The sequence below is a fragment of the Tinamus guttatus genome, unplaced genomic scaffold, assembly GCF_059628265.1.
Source record: "Tinamus guttatus ecotype Peru unplaced genomic scaffold, ASM5962826v1 Tinamus_guttatus_pri_ptg000489l, whole genome shotgun sequence".
NCBI classification, from domain to species: Eukaryota; Metazoa; Chordata; class Aves; order Tinamiformes; family Tinamidae; genus Tinamus; species Tinamus guttatus.
The window spans coordinates 4545277-4568040 of NW_028289023.1; the positions used below are offsets into that span (position 1 = coordinate 4545277).

General features: G+C 34.8%; 1 protein-coding gene across 1 annotated transcript in view; it reads left to right on the top strand.

The window, feature by feature from the left end:
- Positions 1–22139, top strand: part of TBC1D22A (TBC1 domain family member 22A) — a 148001-nt gene extending 125862 nt beyond the window's left edge. Inside the window, exon 13 of the mRNA XM_088533244.1 lies at positions 21933–22139. Within this exon, the coding sequence (XP_088389370.1) occupies positions 21933–22061 (129 nt within the window). The 3' untranslated portion in view covers positions 22062–22139. The remainder of the gene's footprint in view (positions 1–21932) is intronic.
- Positions 22140–22764: the final 625 nt, after the last annotated feature.

Here is a 22764-nt window from a genome sequence, read left to right on the forward strand (position 1 = left end):
GTCATCTTTATATTATACTAGAAATAGAATTCTAGTTCACTTATTCCAGAAGAAATAATGAGTTGAAAAATATTTGCATAAAATACAATGTGGATGAAGATATTATTTGTGTGATAAGCTGTTGGGGCACATACAATAACGACTCATTTATGTTCATTCATCCATACAGAACATTTTTTGGTAATTCTCTGGGTCTTTGGATTACTTTAAGTGAGCAAGAATAATATTTCATTTTTGACTTAGCTATTTGATAAATGTTTGACTCTGTTTTTAGTAGATGCAGCTGTCTACAGTTAAATTGTACATGGAGAGAATTTTTATTAAAAGCATATTTACTTGGGCTTAGCAAGAATGGGTGAAATATAAATTCAAGGCCTCCAAAGCAAAAATGTTTGCACATATACAGAGCTATTCAAGTATAATTTGCAAAAAATTTTAGCAAGATTTCAAAATTTTATTCTTCCCATACATACCATTACTACCATTCTTCCCATACATACCATTACCATTACTAATACTGAATAAAAAGTTGTTGGCAGAAAATTAAATGAAAAAAAATAGAACTAGGGATTTTACATCTATATTCTACTACAATCCCTATTTTTTAAAAAACATGTTTTTAAATATGTTTTATACATTGGTTTCTGTAATAGTTTCTACCTTCTGAGCCCCTCTTGAGTGGGAGCAGAGCTGCATAAAACTTTCTACCAATAGAAAAAAGAAATAACAAGCAGAAATTTTAAGACTGAGAAGCTTTAAAGGTTCTTATCTCCCTTCATGTAAAAATAAATTGGCAAATAAGTCAGAGCAGAAAAGACTGTCTATGTTATCTGTTTTGGTAAAGACCAGTGCTTTTTTAATATATCAATTCTCTTACCTGTCTGTATTCCCTTCCAACTATGATTTGCATATTGAAGCAGAACATAATGTTATAATTTACTATGACATTTCAATTGGCACCCATTAAAAAAACAACAAACTGTATGCTGCTTGGAACTACTTTCTGTTTGGGGGGATAGAGATGGTTGAATCCTTACAAATTCCACTGAAATTCCATTTAAAGTCTAGACTTCATCCCTACTACAGTACTTTCATGTTGTATCTTGAATGATTTCATCAGAATTATTTCATATTCAGAGTAAATATTGAGTTTTTCTTAATTGCAGAATTATCACACTTTGTCTTTGCTAAAGTTGCGTGTCTTAACAAATTGAGCCTAACGATAAAAATACTTTTATGACTGAAGACACTGTGGAAAAGCAATGCCAGAGTATCAATTTGTCAACAAATTAGACTGAAACTAATTCAGCTGAAAGTGATGTGATGAATACAAACCACAATGACAGAGTTGACTAAGAGAAAGTGACAAGTGACTTTAGAAAGTGCTTTTTATTTATTTCGTAGTGTCAATTTCTACAGACTTAATGGGGAGAATGCTAGACACAGATTAAATATAGATTAACTTAAGGAATAATGATCTAAGAATATATTAAGTATTTTTACAGATGTTATAAATTTAAACAGATTGGAAAAGATCCCAATCTATTTCACAGTAACTAAGTCTAGACATTCAGCAAGAGTTATTCAGCATACAAAATTATACGCTGTGACATGACTAACTGAATGTATTTCAAGATTTGGTCAAAATTAGAAATCTAAATATAGCACTTCAGGAGGAGTTTTCCTAAGCCCCAGCTGATCAGCTGGGGCCAAGGCACAGTACCGGAACAAGGAGAAACTGGAAAATGATACCTGAGTTCTTATTTCTTATTCTAATTCATGGTATTTTTGTGGACAAATCTGTAATTTTTAGTTCCGTGTTGAGAAGTTACTGCATATTAATTTACATTTTTGTTAAGATGATAATAAGTAGTCATCTATTATTTTCACAGAGGATAAAAAAAGAAGTTTATCTCTCTAAACACAAACTCAGTTGAATTCTCCGCCTTCTCATTGCTGATCTTACTTACTCTTTTATAAACCTACTAAACAGCAAAAGGTTTTCACAGAGACTTAGAAATACGTACCGGAGACCGTGGATTTTCCACCTCCTAGTTAGCTTATATCTGTGAAGGGAAAAGGTCAAGGAGAATTTAAAACCAATCAGTCCAGTAGTGTTCGTGCTTCACAGTCCTTAATATGAAGTGGTGGACTTAGTGCACACACAGCATTTACCCTAACTGGGTGAACATCCTGCATCTCCCTGCCTCAAGGACACGTGTGTCAGCCTGTTTTGTGCAAGAGCGATGATGCGGTGACACAGCATTCACATTACTGCTGTGTTTACTTGTGTGTGTAGGTAGTATTACTGGAAGCTAATACTAAATGCTATAGTAATTATTTTATTGTAATATAAGAAATTGCTTAGCATGAATTAAGGAAGGAGGATGCAAGGGAGAGGGGGCAAACACTGAAAGGAGAGATGCAGTTGCAGCATTAGCTAGAAGGAGCTGTAGATAAAGTGTCCCTGCTGCGAAAGGGTCATGTCTGCAGCAGCTGCTCCAGCAAGCTTTATCTGTCTTTTACTATGGTCCACTCATTCCGAATTAAAAGCACGATCTTACTCAAGTTAATGCTTCTGACACATTGTTAGAAATCAAACTAGAGGCAGCATACTAAGATTTAGCAGTTTATACGTTTAAAAACGTATATACTGCTAATGTAGCTAATAAAGTGCAGAGATGCTATGCTGTGATTGATAGATTGCATTTTCTTTAGAAATGTTTTAGCCTGCTAATTTGACATCACATCAGACATGAAAATCTAAAGCCTTCAAAGTTTTGACTATGCAGATAAAATCTTTTTTTATCTCCTTTTATGATTTTTGGTTCCCTTAATATGTGAGAAGGGCTTTGCCCATAGTCCAGAGGGTGAAATTATAAAAGGGAATGATTAATTATTCTTCCCTGCTGTTCGGGTTCCTGGCAATCATTTTCAAGTCATTTGATGTTTGATAACTGCTAGATTGAATTGCTGAAAAGGCACCATAAGAACCACAAGAAAAAAATCCATGCCACATATATCCTGGAGATACAAACAACACAGATAAATATTAACTCTTTGGATTAAAAAAAACAACAACAACTAAAAAACCCTGCTACAATCTTAAATATCGTCTTCATGCTGAATCTTTCTTTTGGCAAAAACACCTGTATACAGATTTTTTTGTCAGTGGTTATTCTTTATATAATCACTGAAATAGAATTGTGTGAAACTGTGTCTGAAATGCTAAACTTTTTTTTACTGCTGGAACTGATTTAATTCCCAAAGAGTAGACTTTATAGAGTTGGATATAGGCAAGAAAATGTTGTTTCTTCTTGTCACAGTTTATCTGTGCTGGCTCTGACCGTAATAACTCCCCTAATAAAGTAGTGTCATAGCAGCATTAATACAGTGTAATAGCAGCATGATTTAACAGCTTGAATCAGCAGCGGGCTGTTTTAGCTTTCCAAACCTGCACAAATCTTTCCAACTTTGCTATCTGGACAGAATGCTAGAAAGTAAATGAGGTAGCTTTGGGGTTGGAGTGATTCCAGTCGGCACAAGCAGCCTGAGTTCATCCTTTACTGATGCTGCAGGGATGCTGTCTTGTCCTACTGCAGTCTTGCTGAGAGGGCTATCGTTTCTCTGGCTGTAGCATGATCACTTACCAGTAACTGATATATTGTAGGCCATAAATATAAAACTGTAATGAAAGAATTTGACATTTACTACCTTTATTGATGTTTTCTTTAATTTTCAGAAAGAAATATACGTGCATGTTCTTTTCAAAATATCATCTTAAAAATTTTTAGATGTAGATCTTATTCTTGTGAAGACTTCCAATACTCATCTACTTTTTACTAATGCTTGTATATCTCTTGTAGCTTATCAGAACTCTTTTTTAGTGTTGAGTTTATTCTTTTAATGATAGGCATTATTGTACGCAGATGTTTTATTGTCAACAAAAAAAGCTTTATCTTCATTTTCTATTATGGATTTTTAACGATAAGCTCTTAACATGTAAGTTGTTCATATCTCAAGATTTTTATTTAGCTATTGTGGACTAGTATGTGGGAAGAAAATAGTATTGTTCTGTTTGTGAAAATGAAAAATATATACTTTTAATTATAGATATTAAATATTTTCTATTAGGTTTAACTAACCAGTATTTTTCTAATTATTATTATTTATCTGGTTAGTTGCCTAATTATTGCTTCAGTCAAGAAGAATGTATGCAACTTTTTCTTTTCTAATTCATTCCAAAAAGGTTTATTTCTATATTTACTCCTGAAAAGTTAAATTATATTTGATAACAGAGAAGGGAACAAAACTGAATTTTGTTCTTTGATGTTTATATGTTCTTTGATGTTGTACAACAAAATACATATAAACATCAAATATTGTAAATGTGCAAGGTCATGATTTCATACTCTGGTCTCAGCAAGCTGCATTTTGATACAGCCAGATGGAGAAGTTTCACGTAAAGGACAGGTAGAGCAGGAAATACCTCTGCAGCAAGAGACTCTCCCCTGGGATGCGCCGCCTCAGAGAAGGTCTTAGGGGGATCGCTATGATGGGCACTGCTGAGACATATCTTGACATGGGAGTGATGTGATCCTAAGATCGATGAATAGAAAAGTTTATTTTGCCTTTGTGGAGTGATTTTGCATCTGGCTCTGATGTCCCTACTTCTTTAAATTTGGATGGCTTGGAAAAGATGATTTTCTGTGTTCAATGTATTTAATCTGACAAAAAGAAATCAGTAGGCAAATTGATTAATATATGAGAAATTAGATGGGAAAAAGATATGACACTGCATTAATTTAGCAGAGAGAAGGATAACAAACTGAAGTCTGACTAATTGAAGAGAAACAGACTCATATAGTAAAGGGCAGTTAATCTTAACACAGCAGCAAAATAAGTCAAGACTTTCTACATTTCTTAGATTTCAAATCAATGCCTTTCTAAAAAATGTGCCTTCTGCAACCAGAATCTGTCTAATGTATATACGATCAAATGGATTTAGATTTTGTTCCTCCAATCTGCAGAAGAGGTCAAACCTTGATAAGTAATTATTTTTCCTGGCTTTAACATCTATAACTCTAGGAAATCAGCTGCAAATTTCTGTCACATATCTCACAGATAATATTGCTACTAGCTGCTATCGTGTTAGATATAAAAGGTCTCTGAAATAATTATAATTGCCTAAGCAATTAGACAGTGGCCTTAAGCTCCAACTTTGCAATGATGGTCATCTTATCTAAAATCTGTAAGATGTTTTCGTGTTCACACAGTTAGCTCTGAAACATTTTTCTATCTAGTCATCACCTATCAAATACCTTTGTTATCTTTACTGGATCCTCGGCACAATGAGTTTTCATAATTCTTACCACTTCATTTCTGAAATGATGCTGTCTTCTCAAGCTCCTGATCATAACACAAGCATCCCAGCAAAGGAAAGTAGTAATTCCTGTCTGTGCCTATCTGCGTCCTGACTGGCCCCTGGTCAGGGCCACTCTTCACAATTTGGTGATGTTCAGCTGACTTCTTTTGTGTTACTTAGTGTTTTCCTTAAGTCTGTCAGTAAGTCATATTCCCTTTGTAAAATATAAATCTAAAATGTTGTATCTCTATAAAGCCATGTTGCAGAGAAAAAAGTACTCTTTTTTCTAAAAATGACATTCAAAAATGACATCATTTTTGTCACCGTGTATGGTAACATAACGATTCAGAGCTTCGTGGGTCTGAAACCAAATCCCATGCAGGGCTGGCAATGTCCTTCCCAGACTGCGAGGACCAGCACTTGCAACTCAGGTCCGCTGCACCTTGGTGTCAGGAGTTTTGTTTGGTCCAACTCCTGCTAAACGGACTGGAGGAATATATATGATCCCTGGTGTGGGTGATCTGGTGAGACTTCCTCTACACCTTGGTTTATGGGTTGCATCTCCCAGAGGTGCTGTGGTTGTCAAAGTTTTAAATCAAATCTTTCACGTGATGAAAATCTGATTTTCCTGGCCTGTAGGTTTCCAGGAAAAAAAAAAAAAAAGCTCTTTCTGATTAATAATGGTATTTTTCTTTCATCGAACAATGTTTGTATGTATTTTCAGTAAATACCACAAAGGTGTCTGTGCGCTTTCTCCATTTCAATATGAACAGCATTTTCATGAACAAAGAAAAACTGTTCTTCCTGAGCAATTTAAGTGACCTGCTAAACTAAATGCACCGGCAGAGCTTCCATTTAGTTAGTAATTCCCAGCTGTCACTGGAGACATCTCTCTACAAAGAAAACTGTTTTCTTTCCATGTTTATTTCTTCAGCAGAAACTGCTGCATAACAATGTCAATTATTGGCCTTATCAGTGTATGACCCTGGAGAAGACTAAAATCACAGGAGCCTGTACACTTGACTACCAAACTCAATCAAAACTACTGATAAGAGAACAAAAAGAAACTAAAAGCTTTTGGAGAATGAGCTGAATAATAGGATGAAGTGACACATGCCTTTCTTTGAGACAAGCAGATGGAGGAGGATTAATTTTATTTCTTTCGCTAGTCTGTACTCTCTTATGGTTTGCTAAATGCTGGTGCATGTAGATTTTGTTATCTTACAACAAAATTGTCACATTGCAACAGCAAGACAGTAAAAATAACAAGAATTAAAATGCCCAGTTTTGTCTCTACTTGTAAACAAATTGGATTGAAAATCCTTCCAGAAATGTCATTATAACAGATTGACTATTGTTATAACCTCCTGGTTAGAGCTCTCAGCTGCCATAAAGAGGAAGATCTTAGCACAAGACAGCTCTTTCCCTCCATATAGTCGATTTTTTTTCATTAGAATTCAAAAATATATAATCTCTGGCAAATATATTACGAGGTGCAGTTTATGCTCTCCTAATTCATTTTTTTGCACAGTTGTATTTGCTTGTTGTAAGCTGAGTAAATAGCAGTACTTGCCTTCTGTCCTTAGGCAATGGTTCACCAAAGCTCTGTGTTAATTTTTATTCATCACAGGTGTTACACTTATGTTTGGTTTCAGGTCCTGATTTGCATGGGACAGCAGATTAAACAAGGATGTCTGAAACCGCTAATAGCTTTTGCTGTTTATCGTGTCCTTCCTAAAAGATTGCCACCCCCTAGGAAAAGATGACAGAACATAGGATGTAGCAACCTCTGAATTGGGAGCTTGCAGGGAAGCCTATTAAAGTAAACCAAAATTGGCAACAATAATACACCTCTGAAAGTTGTGTTTCGTATATTTATATCTTTATTCTCCTCTGTAACAAAAGGCTACTTCTTCCAATATGTGCTCTGGTTCCATCTCTTGCAGATTACTGTGATAGAGGAAGTCCTCCTCTCATCTGCCTCCTGAGGAGCAGATAAGAGTCACTGTGGGCATAGCAACCCATCACACACACAGATTATACCACATTATAAACCACTGAAGTAGTTTCCACTAGAAATGTTATCATTGTTTTGGTCAAACCCTCAAACACCTTTTGGTCATGTTCATTGACTTAAACAAAATGACATTTTATGTGCGAGATGTGGTTTTCCGAAAAGATTTAATTTTGTCAAAAGCCCAGTTCTCCATAGAAAATCCATTCTGATATATTATTTTTCTTAAATATGATTTTTTTATTACTTGTAGTTTTGAGTCTCTTAGTTTCACTTTTTTCACATTTTTCAAGGCTTTTCTCTGTGCCCTTTTTTAATGTTATTTGAATTTTTACCAAACCACAGGGGCTTGAGAACTCTAGACTTAGGAAAAATACTTAGAACTGCTATTAAAATTTAGTTTATATAGCACTAGTGACTGTCACATACTAAAATAATTATTAAGGAGTATTTCTTTTTTTCATATTGATTTTCTGTGTTTTTCTAAGATTCATCTTTGCACAGTGGAAAATTAAGCATTTTCCCTTGCCTGATCTTTGATACAAGATCAGGAGTTGCTTTATAAATGCCTGATGAACTAAACCATTCTAAGGATTGATGCGGTGACAGGGCCAACTGCTTTTGTTGTGTAGATTTTTATAAAGCATTAAAATATAACCTTGATTTACTTCTTTAAATGTATGGAGTAGATTTTACCAAAAGAAAGGTACTCCTGGGTAAGCTCTTTTAGGACTTTAATCATGGAAGTCTTAAAATCAGCAGTAGGGCAGGATTATTGTAGCACATTGTTATGCATGAAACTGAAAAAAAATGTGCTTTTATTTTTTTTTATTCTCTTATTTATGTCTACAGACTGTTTCTTTGCAGATAAGGGAAGAATAAATTCTGCATTCAGCTGTTGATTTGCAAACTCATATTTTACAGTGAAAGGGGAGGTGTTTTTTGTCTTGTATTGAAATTTGATACCAGTTTCTAGCTAGACCAAAGCTGAATATTCAGATTTCTGTTTTACAAGTACAATGGCATGTAAGAAAGGCATGTAAATATTATGCAAGTAAAATGTGCTAGTGTTTTAATTAGCTAAGAATGCTAGGATTTAAGATGTTTGTATGCTTCTTCGGTCCTTAATATAGTTGCATTTGAATTATTGTTTTTATGTTATCCCGATAATACATTTCTTTTGTTCATATGATTTTGAAAATTTGAAGCACTGTGGACCTTGGATGAGAGTAATTTGTTTGGCAAAGGAAGGATGCTTTTCTTTAAACCCTTCTCTATTATATTTTTAAAAAGCAGCAGTAGCTTGGGGGTAATGAAGAACATGCCCTAGCAGAGAGAGGATTAAGATCAATAAATAATGGGGGTAGAGATTTAAGTTTTAATGTAATTTTGGTGCAAGATCAAATGGATGCAAATTGTTCCACTTTAATTTATGAAACATTAGCTAAAGTAAAGTCTGGGAGCACCTTCCACAGACTATCAAGAGGTAAAGGACAGTAAATATTTTAAGAGAAACCTTAATACGTTTATGTGAGGTATTGTATGATATAACGGGAGTAATGGGTTTGGCGTTCTTGTTTGTCTCTAGAGTTTGAAAGACATCTTGAGGAAAGTTGAGAATAATACTTTTTTGCATAATATTTTTACTGTTTTAGATGAATTTTATTATTTAGCTTACATTTTACAAGTATATTATATTGTGTTATTAGAATTAATGCTTCCATCAGGTTGCTTGTGGAAGCGGATCTGGTATTTTTCTCCAGTGATGCACTGTTCATTCTAGCAGCTACAAAGGAAAGGCATTTTGAAGTATTTTTCTCTAAAGTATCAAGAAACAGAAAGGACATTTTTGTTTATTATTTGTTTGGTTTTGTACACTGAGAAAACCTGTGCAGTTTGGATGAGCCCCTGCCTGGTCCTCTTGTGCTTTGCATTTGCAGTGTGCAGCAGGGAAGCTTACTCTCACTGTGAACCCTTATTGATTTCTGTGAGGCTTCCCAGGTTTGTTGGGAATTTTTCAGCAGTCAGGTTCCCTGCCAGTGTAAAGACGTAGGACTTGGGTCACGTTCTTTACCTGTCCTTTGCTTTTGATATGGTACTTTCATGAAGGTGGTTTCTTCTCTATTAATGCCCTTAAGTTTGCAACAACTGTACAAATGTTTTGTGTGTTTTGCCATGGCAGGTGTGGAATGATTATTTATTATCCAGGACAAAACAGCTATTATGTGGCTTCCTGAGGTCTGGATGCTTGAACAACATGATGGAGATAGGCTGTTTCAGCTCTGTATTCTCAGGTTCATGACTATCGTCTGTTGAATTTACTTAGGGCATTTTATTAGTTCTAAAAAATATACTAGTTTGTGTCCACTGTGCTTTGTGAAATACTTGTTAAGCTGCATATACAGGCAATTTTGCATCAGCAATCCATAACATATGTTTTCTCTTAAAGCAAGATGAGATTTTACTCAAGCCAATTTACAGTGTGAAATACCTATTTGTTAAAACCTACTAGTTGCTTTAAGTCCAAAATATGCAGTATTTTTGATATTCTTTTCCCCATGTGGTTCATTACAGTCAGTTAGTATCCTGTGGTTTTCTTTTTTCTTTTTGCTGTCCATTTAATTCTTCAGACTGTGACACTTAGATTTAAAAATAGTCATGGAGGGGAATGTACGTAAGCAAGAAGCCATGCAAACTGTTCTATTTAAAATGTATTGGCAAATTATGATCTGGAAAACCAACCTCAGAGGAGTGGTTAATGTGAACTTTATGGAGAGTAAGAATTGTAAATTTTCCATTTGAAGCTGCTATACATTTTTTTTTTTCTCGTTAGACTGTAGGACAATCAGTAGAATGTAGTAGCTTACTTGTGGCAATTCATTTCAGAAATAGAAAGCTCTGTTGTGACTGTTGCAGTTTTGATGTGTACAACAGGTCCTATGCTTCAGAGATTTTTTTTTTGTCTTTTTAGCAGGTAGGCTTCTGATCTTCACGACTTTGCCTGCTCTGCATAATTACATCTGTTTACTTGATTTGCTGCTTTTTGCATGGGCCTACTGACACATGATAAACTTAGGCTTTCTCTTTTCAACACTTGCTATATTTTATATTTTGCTATATAAGAAATACACATCTCCAAATATCACCAATATTTCATAAAACAATGTGGTCTAGTGAGAGTGATTCAGGACCATCTTGCTTTTTGCTGGAGCCAGTTGTGATGTCCTTGAAATCAGTGAAATCTTCAGGAATCAATATTTAAGTTTCATATGAGATTTTTTTTTAATTATAGGTAATCAATAAGGAAAAAAGCAGTTCTGTTTTTGTTTGATTGACTGATTGAGGTGTGGATATATATCACACCTCGTTGCGTGATATACCTGATTGAGGCTTGATTAAGATAACTTCCTGTTCTTCGCTGAGTCCTGAGTATGCTGTATCTGTGCCTGGACTTCTATTTTGCATGTATATAATTTTGAAGCATTTTGAGACAACTTGAGAGAGAATAAAAAATAAAATTTTTGTTGATGGAGTTAAATATCTTTAACTTTTGTGGCAAAGTTTGCTTTGTGTGTAAGTCCATATCCTTAACCTTCCCCATAACCTTGCAGATAGTAACTCTTCTAACAGATCTAGCATGCAGATTTATGTTTTTATGTTTTAGGAGTGGGGGAATTACTTATGTTTCTGGTTTTGTTTTATTTTGTTAAAAAGAGCATAAGGCTACCTACTATATCAGATGAGATGCAATTCTTTAATGTGCTTTTGCAGCATGTGAGTGTATTTATTTTCGTATGAATCAAGTTAGCTGCAAACCCTTATAAAAGATTATGTAAATCTTCCGTTCTGCTAATGTAAGGACAATTTCTCTAACAGTTTTTTAAAACCACATATTTTATGATTAACAATTAAAGATGCTAATGACTTTCCTAAGCCATCCATATAGGATGAAACAGGACTTTAATTGCTGTTTTAGGGTTTTTAATATGCTGAGTCCAAGAATCTTTGTCAGCAGTCATGAAAAGAAAAACATGAAAGGGAAATGATCAGACCCATCCACTTTTCATAAGCTTTCATTTCAGTATGTTTAGATGCATTGCTGTGAAGTTCTTTCTTCTTAAAATAAGAGTTCCTGAAAATATGAAGTTAATTATAACAATAGGATATTTCCATATATTATCAGAATATTAACAGGAGATTGTTCTGTTAAAGCTTCACCTTCTATTTTTCACCTTTTTGAGAGCTGTCAGGCCTGCTTGACCAATTTCAGAATGTGGTAGCTGAGCCTTATCTAGCTACTGCTATTTCTCTATTTTTAGCAGGGATTTCTGCTTGAAACTTGAGAAGATTTTTGAACTAATAACAGTAATGTCAAGGAAATCTGCTGCAGAATTCTGGATGAGCTAATGCATTTCAGCAGTGCATTGGGGGTGTTTGTGGCTGTGTGTCTTGGACCACCAGTAATTTTAAAGATGAGGAACAGATTAAATTGCACAAATCCCAGTTCAGACTGGAGAAGAACAGAAGACTTGATTACACTGAAAGGCTAAAATAAGTGCTTGAAGAATGAAAAAAATATATATTTTTTGAGAATCACTATGCATTTGAGTTGCTGACTGTAAGCTGATGACAGGAGAAATTGACTTTTAGCCTGTTCTTTTTCTTTTTTTTTTTTTTTTTTAGTATCCATTTTAAGATCCAACAGGACTAGTTAGAGCAGTGAATAATCTGTTTGTCTATAGTTTAAGAGGAAATTTAAGAGTCTTTTTAAGAATTTCTGGGTACATTAGTTTAGTTTAGCTAATATGCAGTACAGATAGGTATAAAACCAAATCAAATTTGGCATTGAATCTATAAGGTTCAGTATTTCAGCAAATATTGGTTCGTTTTTTCCTTTTTTTTTTTTTCTTTTTTTTTTTCCCCTAAACTGGGAAATGGGAGTTTGGCATGCCAAAAGTATAAATCTTGTGTAAATCATTCAAATTTACTGTGTCGTTGAAAGAATTATTTCAAGAATGGTGAAATGGGTCAATTTAGACAATGCATAATATGAACATATATTTAAGCATAAACATATATTTATTATTTTTAATAGTAAGATTGCTTTAGGCAGAGCATGAAACTAAGCTGGAAGACTGTGTGGTAGATTTTCATGAGCAAACTGCAACATTAGACACAGGCAAAGCATGGGCATTTAACCGTGTCCAGTGCAGGCTTAAATTCTAATACTATATAATATAGATAAACCATTGTTTCCTCATCTTCTTGTCAAAATTTAAGTTCCCCCACAAGTTTTAGAAGGTAATATTGCTTCCACAAATGTAACTAGATGGTTTTGTGCTATCTCGGCTGACCCTACCCGTAGCCTGTGTTGTAGCCTCCTGCACTCTGGAAGCAGCACAAATGATCCACACCAGCACAGGAGAACTGCAGCTCCAGTTAGGTCTCTTAACCTTTATCTGCAGGAAGTGGTTCTTAAACTGCAATAAATTACCTTTTTCTACTCTCTCTTTAATATCAGATTCCTAAATCTTAGTTTTCTCAACTCCAGCTGTGCCCAATAGGAAAGAAATGTTTTCTCTCACTACAAGACATAGGTAATTAATAAGATGCACAGCGGTCCAGAAATATAGCTCATTATATGCAACTCTGCCTAGTAGGTTAGGACAGCTGGAGAAACAAGAAGTGGCAAGAGCCCAGGGAATATTGCTGACTGCATTGAAAAAAAGGTAAACGCTGCTCAAGAAAGAAAAAAGAGCTCATGGCAGAGCGAGAGCTCTGCTTATTTGGAGTGTAACATGTCAACAGCAAGAGGCAGAGGGAAAGGAAATGTAGCTCTAAGGCAGCTAAACAAGGTCAGCTCTGCTCTGCAGTGCGCGCTGAGACCTGGACTTGCCTGCTACCAGTCAATGTATCTGTGGCTGCTTTGATAGTGGGCGGAAGGAGGGCGAGTTGGGCTGAGTCTAGCGGAGCCCCGGAGCGGTGGTGTCCTTCATCAGGAGCATCAGGGAAGATGATGGAAGGTCACTGCACAGCGCATTGCCAAGCCAGGAAGTGCAGCAGCTCGCAGGGTCTCAGCAGGGCAGGAGCTCTGGCACTTCTGGCTTCCTCTTTGCTCTCCAGCCCAGGCGAGGGACTGCCTTTCAGGGATGCCCCCTTGCCATCCATGTCACCTTTCCTTTCATTCTTCACAGTCTCAGAAACGAGAAAGTGAAAAAGACTTTTATGAGGAAATAGGAATTTAACCGTTCCTATACTCAGTATTTTTTTTTTCTATATAATAGTCAAACATGTTTGGAAAAAAAATTGAGGCATTAAGTCCCATCCTGGCTGTCTCTGGCATCACATTACACAATTCTCCTTAAAATCTCAGTAGCATTTCAAAAGTTTGAATGCGTGCATATGTGCATGTTTCTTTCTGTTTTCTGTCATTTAATAAGACAAAATGGTAATATTTCTAGCAATAATCAGTTTCTTCCTAAGCTTGTCTCCACATTTTCTGTAAATTTAGTAGTACTTATTAGCTCTTTAACAGTAAATGGCATGTTCTAAAAGTTCAAGCAGAACATTTGAAAGTACAAATAATTCCTGTAAAGAAGTAATTTAATCAAGTTGTCAGTATAAATGCTGTGGTGTTCTGTAGTATACCTTATATATGTGTGTAATGTGCAATAGATGCAGGAGTCATATTGCGTTGCAGATGCATTGTTAAAATTAGAGCTATTACGAATTCCTTATATGTAATCAAAGATTACATATAACATTAACTTACCTTTTATTTAGTTATTTGCACTCCTACACTATAATATTACAAGTTCACTATCATAAAATAATATAGTGCAAAATAGAGCTCCTGTAGACCAGAAGCATGATTACATTGCAGCTCGCAAAGGGAGGATTAACAATTTTTGTAGAAATGCTATAGTTTAGGACTGCCTTTTTATAAAATTAATACACCAGTTCTCAGATTACATTAAAAACCTAACTCTCTTGATTTTCCTCCATGTTTTCTAGTTTGATTTTAATTTTAGTTATTGTCATTTCTGTTAGCTAGATATATCAGAGACTGTTCTATTAGTGGCTTTATGTTCTGTTCTTTACATTCTGTTCTGAATGTTTCTTATTTTGTAAAAAAAAAAAATGCAATTAAACTCTATCAATAATTCACACAAACAAAAAGTCTGAACTGAATTTTCAGATATATAAATAGTTTTGATTATCACAGCAGAGTTCTTTATGTGCTCTGCTCATTAGAATAACTTATTTTACTTGTTATTAAATATCAGTCTGGTTTTCCTTCTGTAGTCGTATGCCTTCCTTCAGAATTGAAGGGTCAGAGATAAGAAGAGAAGATAAATAGTGTAGTAACTATAGATATGATGAAATATCCAATATTACTACCAAATCTTATGAAAAACTGTACTGATTAAAATATGGTAGGCCTTGAACTGTGGGGATTACAAGGAATGGAGCTTGACCAATTGATTTTGATGGAAACCACGCGAGTCCAAAGAATAAGGGTTTAGATTTTTATTATTTTTTTATTATTTTTTTTGAGAGAGATATATTATCAGATAGTCTGGTATTGTCTTGTAGTTACTGGATCTTTCATGAAATATTTTCTTTTCAAGGATATTTTTTTATCCAACATCCAACACCAGCCATTGCTTAGGAGGCACTATTACTATTAGATCTTGTGTTATTACCATGTTGCTTAAAACGTAGACCTTGTGCATTTACTTTTCATCCTTCTGTATCACAGCATTTTTAGAAATTCTAATGCTCTCTTTTCTGTCTGGAGATTAGGGTAATTCTTGAAACTAAGCAAAAACCTAAGGAAAATGACTTTTTTGAAGTGCACTTTTGGCACTATCTAGCTGCTAATAAGTGCTTTAGCATACCTTAGCATATTTTACAGAAACATGTACAATAAGATTGCTGGGAAAGGAGTGCACAAGCTGTCATATGAGACTTTTCTTTTTGAGGAGAAGCATCAAACTTGTCTTTTTTTCATCATCATGAATCTTCTCCAGCAAATTGCCTTGACGTTTTAAAGATGATAGGGAACAGTTGTGCAATAACATTGGTCAGCTCACTTGACACCCTTGTCTTCATCCTATCCAGTCCTGTAGACCGTGCAAATCCAGCTTACCTGAGCAGAACCTAACTTGATCCTCCTCTACTGTTGGTGGTGTCTCTTTTCTCTGGATGTTGCTCCTAAGCAGAAAGTCTTACCAAATCTGAAAGCAGACCTGGGCAGTCAATACTGATGCTAAGAAGCAATCATATCTCCATTTCATTCACTACTGTGCTATGCTTTTTAATACTTGGGAAATACTCTTATTTTTCCTATAAATTTTAGAAAGAGGTGAAAACAAACAGGTATTTGTAGGTAATTTTTAGTTAATATATATATAAAATGAAGATATTCTAAGGATCAGGAATTATCTATTGTTTGGATATTCTTAAAATATATATGATTCTTCCCCGGCAGGAAAGAAGCCTGTCACTGCCTGAATGAAATGAAGAAAGTAAGGCTGGAAATTAGAGAGCAATGCTGCATACAGATTGAACTGAATTGGTGCTGGCAGGCTAGTTCATGCAGATAGACTTTAGTACAGGGCATGAATATGGATATTTAGCACAGTAAAAGTGCAGTGAAACTAGAATACTCAATTCTCAAAATAGGAAGGCTGTAATTTAGACTACTCTGTATCTATTGTAGATGCAGCCAAAGCATAAACAAACATTGGACTGTGATTTTGGAAACCACAGCTCTGCTAATGTTCTACTAACTGGCTTTGGGCAAGAAACTTCATACTGTCCTTAGTTCTACATGGGAGCAAAAAAAGAATACTGATCAACTTTCAAATACGTTTTAATTTCAAAAGGTTCTGTGTGAAGGGTAGGTGGCATTATTGTTACAGTTATTGTGACATTGCTAAGTTATATTGCAACCAGTATTTTCAGTGAACTCTCGTGGTTCGTTATTATTGGTGAACGTTACATCTCTGACATAGCAGAGGCTGCAGGTGTCACCCACCAACGAGCACATGCTACAGTTCTCCATCTGGGGCCTTTCATACGACCCAAGTAATCTCAACCTCATTCCATTAGCTCGTGTTTTTGTCTCTAGAGACTACCAGCTGACCTGTGTGTAAGCCATGAGAGATGGTCATTCTCATAATTCAGTTTTATGAAAGTTAAAGTCGTTAAAGTGTAATCTCCTAGACACTGCTGGAGAGCAAAGAGGTCCCACTTGAAAAGCGTTATGTTGATATTGGTTGTCCTGTATCATTTCACAGGTGTGAATATTGACTTTCTTAACACTAAAATGACTAAATTATGACTGCATTTTGGTAACTATAAAGGGGGTTTAAAATTACTTTGATATGCAATAGTATGAAATATATGAAAATGATAGATGGTGAAATAATTTGGAAAAGAATTTCTTTAAAGCCAACTTCATGCTACAGTGCCAAAAACTAAATCCCCAGCTTGATGGAAGTGCTTTGAAAAGAATGATAATTGTTATTATTTAATAGAAAGTTTACGTGTATTTATCTTTTAAGAAGTACCTTATTTTTAGACTGTGAAATTAAGAAATAGGCCCATCATTTTTTCTTACATAGTCTCCTAAGAAGATAGGGTAGGGATTTTTTTGTGTTTTACTCCCCTACTGGCTGTACTTAAACATTGCTTTAACAGTTAATCATTCCAGAAGTGCCACATAATGGGCTCTACAAGTCAGGATCAATGGGAACAGATGTGTGAGTAGAAAGTGGAATTGCGGCCATTTAAAAATCATTTTTTCAGAAAGAGGGAAGTGGTATTTATTCTGTATGCTTATCAGAGTCTAATTATGAAAAATGGAATCAAGCAGGCTGCTAAAATATGTAATATGATTTGTTCTAACTGTATTAAATGTATAAAGAATATCAAGATAGTTTTTTTTAGCCTTGATGCTTGGTGAACAATTTCAGTGAAACCAGGAAGTATTTGGCATATTCCCCATCCAGACAACATCACAGTATCATTTAAATTAAGCAGAAAATATTAATCTTGCAGAAAGGTTTTTAAAATACTGCTTTTTAAACTTTTCTTGTTCCAAAATATATTAAACTGTTTATCACCAATGAATGTTTTCTTAGTTCAAGTGCATAATTCATCTTACTCCAAAGATAGCCTCATATATTTTAATTCTGTATGTGGATAGGAAAATGAACTAAACCAGTTAGGAGGGATGCCTCATTTACATGTGTACTACTAGTTCCTACTGTATCTACTGACAAAAAAGGCAATAATAACTGTATATTTTTACTCTTTTGTCAATGTTCATGTAGTCATCTGTGCCCTTCCTTAAATTTTAAGTGTTAAATTAGACAGTTTTAGATTGACTGGTCATTTTTTCTTGTAAATATAGTTTAACGTATGTATGTTATGGTTCCTCCCATCAAAAGACTCTGGTTTTGTTTTTTGTTTTGTTTTCTTTCTAAGACTGCTGCATATTCAGACTGTGCAGCAGTAATATGTTCTGCAGTTAAAGAAAATAGAATTTTATTTTGGAAGGGTTTTTTTTTCAGTTCTACATTTTATTTTTATCAAACTCTAAGATTAATTTTTCTCTGACCAAGTTTTGAAGCTCTGTAAAGTAATAGATCACAAGAAGATAAGCTTCATCTTTACTAAATCACTGAAGCAATGTGTCTTGGGGCTGGCCTGTTATGTCACTTGTTTTTATAATGCATATTCACTACTCAGTTCCAGCTTTAGCAATTAAAGCATCATCCTTTCTCCTTGAAAACAGTGGGCAAGATGCCATTTCAATGAGAACAGGATTGGAAACTTGCTAAATAAATGGCAGAGTAATTCATATATCCAATTCTGGTGAAAATTATGAGTAAGTTTGAAAGTAATCATGGAGGTATTAAATTAATTCTTATGAAAAAATCCTATTATCTGTTTGAGCTGGTTGTTAAATTTCAGATAGTTGCGAATACTAAAGATGAACTACTGTGAGATAATGTACTTCATATGCCACAAAAAGCAAGATCTGAAAGTTTGAGCGGAACATCTGAATTCTTCCTCTCTTGCACTTTGTGTTCTGGAAGGAAAATCATGTATTTTTATCAAGTTCTGCGTAGGTCACGTGGTTTGTTCATTTGTAAGACAATGTACCTTCAGTGCTTTGAAAAGGTAAATATAGCAGCATGGATGACTGGTTTAATTTTTTTGAGCAGTCAGATGTTTGTAAAAGTGAAGAAGATTTTAAAAGATTAATCTATAATATGGCAATGATTTTCTGATAGGCGTAACCAATATGATCACCTTGCCTTCAAAACTGAATGCATAACCAGAAGTTTTTTATCTACAAGATTTTTATTATTATTATTTCAGGGAGCTGAAGCAACGTTTTTTAGCTTCAAAAACATGTACAATTCTCATAGAAACAATTTGACAAAGTGGACAAATATGTGACCAAAGTAGACTCTGGTACTGTAATCTCGTTCTGAAATGGTTTAGCTCTAATTCAATAGCAGCCGAGCAGAGTACCCTGTACACAGGTGTTTGTTGCAGCGTCTCATGAGGTGATGTTCTACAAAGTACAGATGCTGAGATGTGGTAGAAAGCTCAGAGTCTTCCGTTGGCTGGAGTACTGGTTAGGTCTGCATTTATTTGAATGAGAGCCCAAAAGAAAACCAAACGCTGCTCAGGTGATCCAAATGGGCTGTGCCAGCTTCCCCCAGCAACCTGGCCAAGCAAAGTGTGGGAACTGTAAACATTAGAACTGATAAATTCACAGAACTATGTAGTACTAACTGAATTTAGCTACCATGTTGTAGAACTGATAGCAAGTCTCTTTGTAACAATAAAAAAAATCAATTTAATAGAGGTAGGCATTTATTTTCCCTCTACTCAACCTTTCTATTCCTCATTACTAATATATTAATGACTGTTATCAGCATAACTGTCAAAGAAGCAGATAGAAATGAATTTGGCAGGTGTTTAACACTTCATTATAAATATGATCTCTCAAGTAGTAGAGATATTTTGATGCTATTGTATCGATAGTAATTATTTATTAATAAATGTACAGCACTGCTTAACTTCTATCCTTTCTTGCTTAACAAGGTTTAGTATAGTAATACTATGAAATAGGTGAAGCCAAAATAATTACATGAAAAAGAAAAAAAAATGTTTTCCTTTGTTGCTTTTACTCTGTTGTTACAGTTTCCTGTAATCACAGAGTCCTTATTAATCATTCCTACAGCTGTCTTCCGCCAAAACAACTGCAAATGGGGGAACTGGGGACAAGGCAAGGAACATGAGGTCCTTAAAAATAAGAATTCATGCAGTTTTATGTGATATCACAGGATTCTGATTTATAGCAGGATAGTAGTTGTGATTTTAATTAGATTCCTACTTGTTCATTCCTACTATTCAGAATAAATCTTAACCAAGCATATGAGTATTCATCGTAAAATTTACATTAGTATGCAGACATATGCTCACAAATCTTTCTGATTTTTTTCTACAATTACTGAGCATCTAAAATGTGGAAGCAGGCACATATTTCTAAGATTGTCTTACAAATCCTATCATAAATTTCTGTATTCAATTTGCTACGGTGATGCTGATCCAAAAATTTCCCTTTTGCTGTTATGCCAGAGCTTAAATTTTAAGGAAAGTTTTTGCCAAAACAGTTAAAAGCATAAGGCAAGGAATCCTTGGGTAATCTTTTCTTTGGAAAGTTTGAAGCATTAACTTGATGTTTGGCATAAAAGGTGGCTTTTGCATCTTGTTCGAACATTTATGGGCTTTTGAGGTGACCTATTAAAAAAAACTTCCAAGGTTTGTTCAATTAAAAGCTTTATTAAACTGTCTGTTGCATGAACTCAGGAGAAAATTTCTAGTAGTTAATCTTTCAAGATTCCATTCAAAAGGGGCATGTGTTACCCTACAGTTGAGGCCCTTCATCACCTCTGTCACTGGGCTTTAGGCTGCCTGGAAACAAATTTTGCCTAAGCAAAATGATGGAGGAAAAATTGGTCTGCCGGGAAATATTTTAGGACCAGAAAGCTGATGAGAGGGAAACCAGGGCTGGGAATTGAGTTGGGAATAGACCCATCCCATTCCCATTGGGAATTCATAATTTTATATATTTTCATGCATAAATAGAAAATCTTTTCATCAATGTCAGAGACTCCTCCAGAGAATATGAGGGAAGAAGAAAGTACCTGGAAAAATCCCAGACTTAGTGAGTAATCATGATTTTGAGCGTATATGCAGTTGTATAGCTTCCTCAAGTTTGGGTAATCATTTTGTATGTCTGCTCATATCATATTGCTGCAATAAAACATATGCCCTATGAAAGCACGAGTTCACATTTTAGCACCTTTTTAAAGTTCAAATCATCATCTGCAATTGCTTTTAGTAATGAAATTTAATCTATATTACTACATAATTAATGTTGAAATAAATTGAATTAATTTGAACTGCTAATAACCCATGGTTACGTGGCATCCCTAGGAAGTAGCAGCCCTAGAAAGTTAGATCTTCATGTTTGCATATGAAAAGACTAATTAGAGGAAAAAAATGCAACACTCCCATTCATGCAGTGGTCTAACCTGGGCTACTTAATATCGAATTTTGATATTGAAATGCAGTGTAGTTAGCAACTTTATCTGTAGCTCTCTGCTTATCATCCATCCAATAAAAAGGTTATAGAAACATGTAAGGAATTAAAAATAAAATGAATATTTTACCGCTTCTTTAGGAAGAGATCTAGTATGATGTGCCTTATGTTCATAGCTGACAGAGGAATATTGAAGTAATCTGAGTTATGGATTTTACAGAGTGAAAGTAGGTTAAAGATGTTAAATGTAGGAGATACCTGTGGAGTCTTGAAAGAACAACACATAAAACAGTAGGTATGTGATTGGACTGTGGTGGGATAGGAAGTCAATCCTGTGACAAAACTAGAAGAGTCTGGCCTGTGTCAAAGCAATGAATTGGACTTACGGAGCTCAGAGTTCAATTTCTGGCAGAGTTCTGCATGACTCAGTACTCAATCACCAGGTATAAAACTGTGTGGGAAGTCTATTTTCCTTTTAAAACCCTGATATGTGTATGGTTCTGTGCTGTGGCTGTGTGTGTCGCATGAGAGGACCTGTGTGTCTGACTGCCATCCACGGGCAGAGGCAGGAAAATGAATAATTATACAGAGGCAAATACAGCTAAATAAAATGTACCCCCTTTGGAGGCAATATAGCTTTCTTTTACTCGTAATATGTACCAAATAAGTGAATTCACATACTTTTTAATTTTTTCTAGGCACTAGAAAATAACTGTAGTTCAGGTACAATTAATAGCTTTAATGGTAATTACTTCTGTAAAAGATGCAAGAAAATCCTAATCAAACCTAATGGGATCTCAGATGTCTTTGGAATAGTGAGGTACTGCATGAGTGATTGCTTATGGTGTATTACTTTGATGTTACACAGATATTTGAAAAAAAATAATTTTTCTTTTTTTTTTTTTTCTTCCAACTAGGAATTGCTGATATTTTTACAGAATTTGCCCACAATGCACTGGGGAAATGAAGAAATTAGTGTACTCCTGGCAGAGGCATACAGACTTAAGTTTGCATTTGCGGATGCCCCCAACCATTACAAGAAATGAACATAAAGAACCAGAAATTGTTAAGACCAGCATGTTCTGCAGTATTATGGCATCAGTTACTCTGGTTGTGCTTTTGGTTCATTCTTCTTTCATTTGAATTAAGATGGCCATTAAAGTTCTGTTAAATTTTACAGAATGAGAACGGGATACCAAAGAAATGGACATAGCAGGGTATCAAACATTGAATGAACAAACTTAAAAGTGAATTTTCTTGCTCAACATAAAAAAGGAGTTCAGTTGTCTACTACATAATTTATTGGTTTTTTTTCTCCTTCTGTAATTAAGAGAATTACAGTCTGTAAATTTTGTCCAACAATTGCTATATGTGCTTGAGACTTAAATTTTCTTACAGAATGAATAGATGATTATTTTGGTGTCATCTGTAATAATTTTATCAGCTAGTATTGGCCAGTAGTAAGAATTATTAATTTTGAAGAGAAAAAAAGAAATTTCTCAGTCATAAATGGCATTTGAGACAGTAAGGCCTGTGTTTTGAGATCTGATTATTTCTCAGAAGACTTTTATATTGTCATGCCATCTTTTCTTTTTCTATGGAATGAAGTTAGAATACTTCTGTGGTTTAAGAAAATAGAAGATTGCAATAGAAGGTGGACAAAAATAGAACATATTCTGAGTATCACGAAGTCTTGTAGGGTGCCTCAGGAGCTTTGTTGCCATACAAAGGAGTTACTTAAAGCTTAAG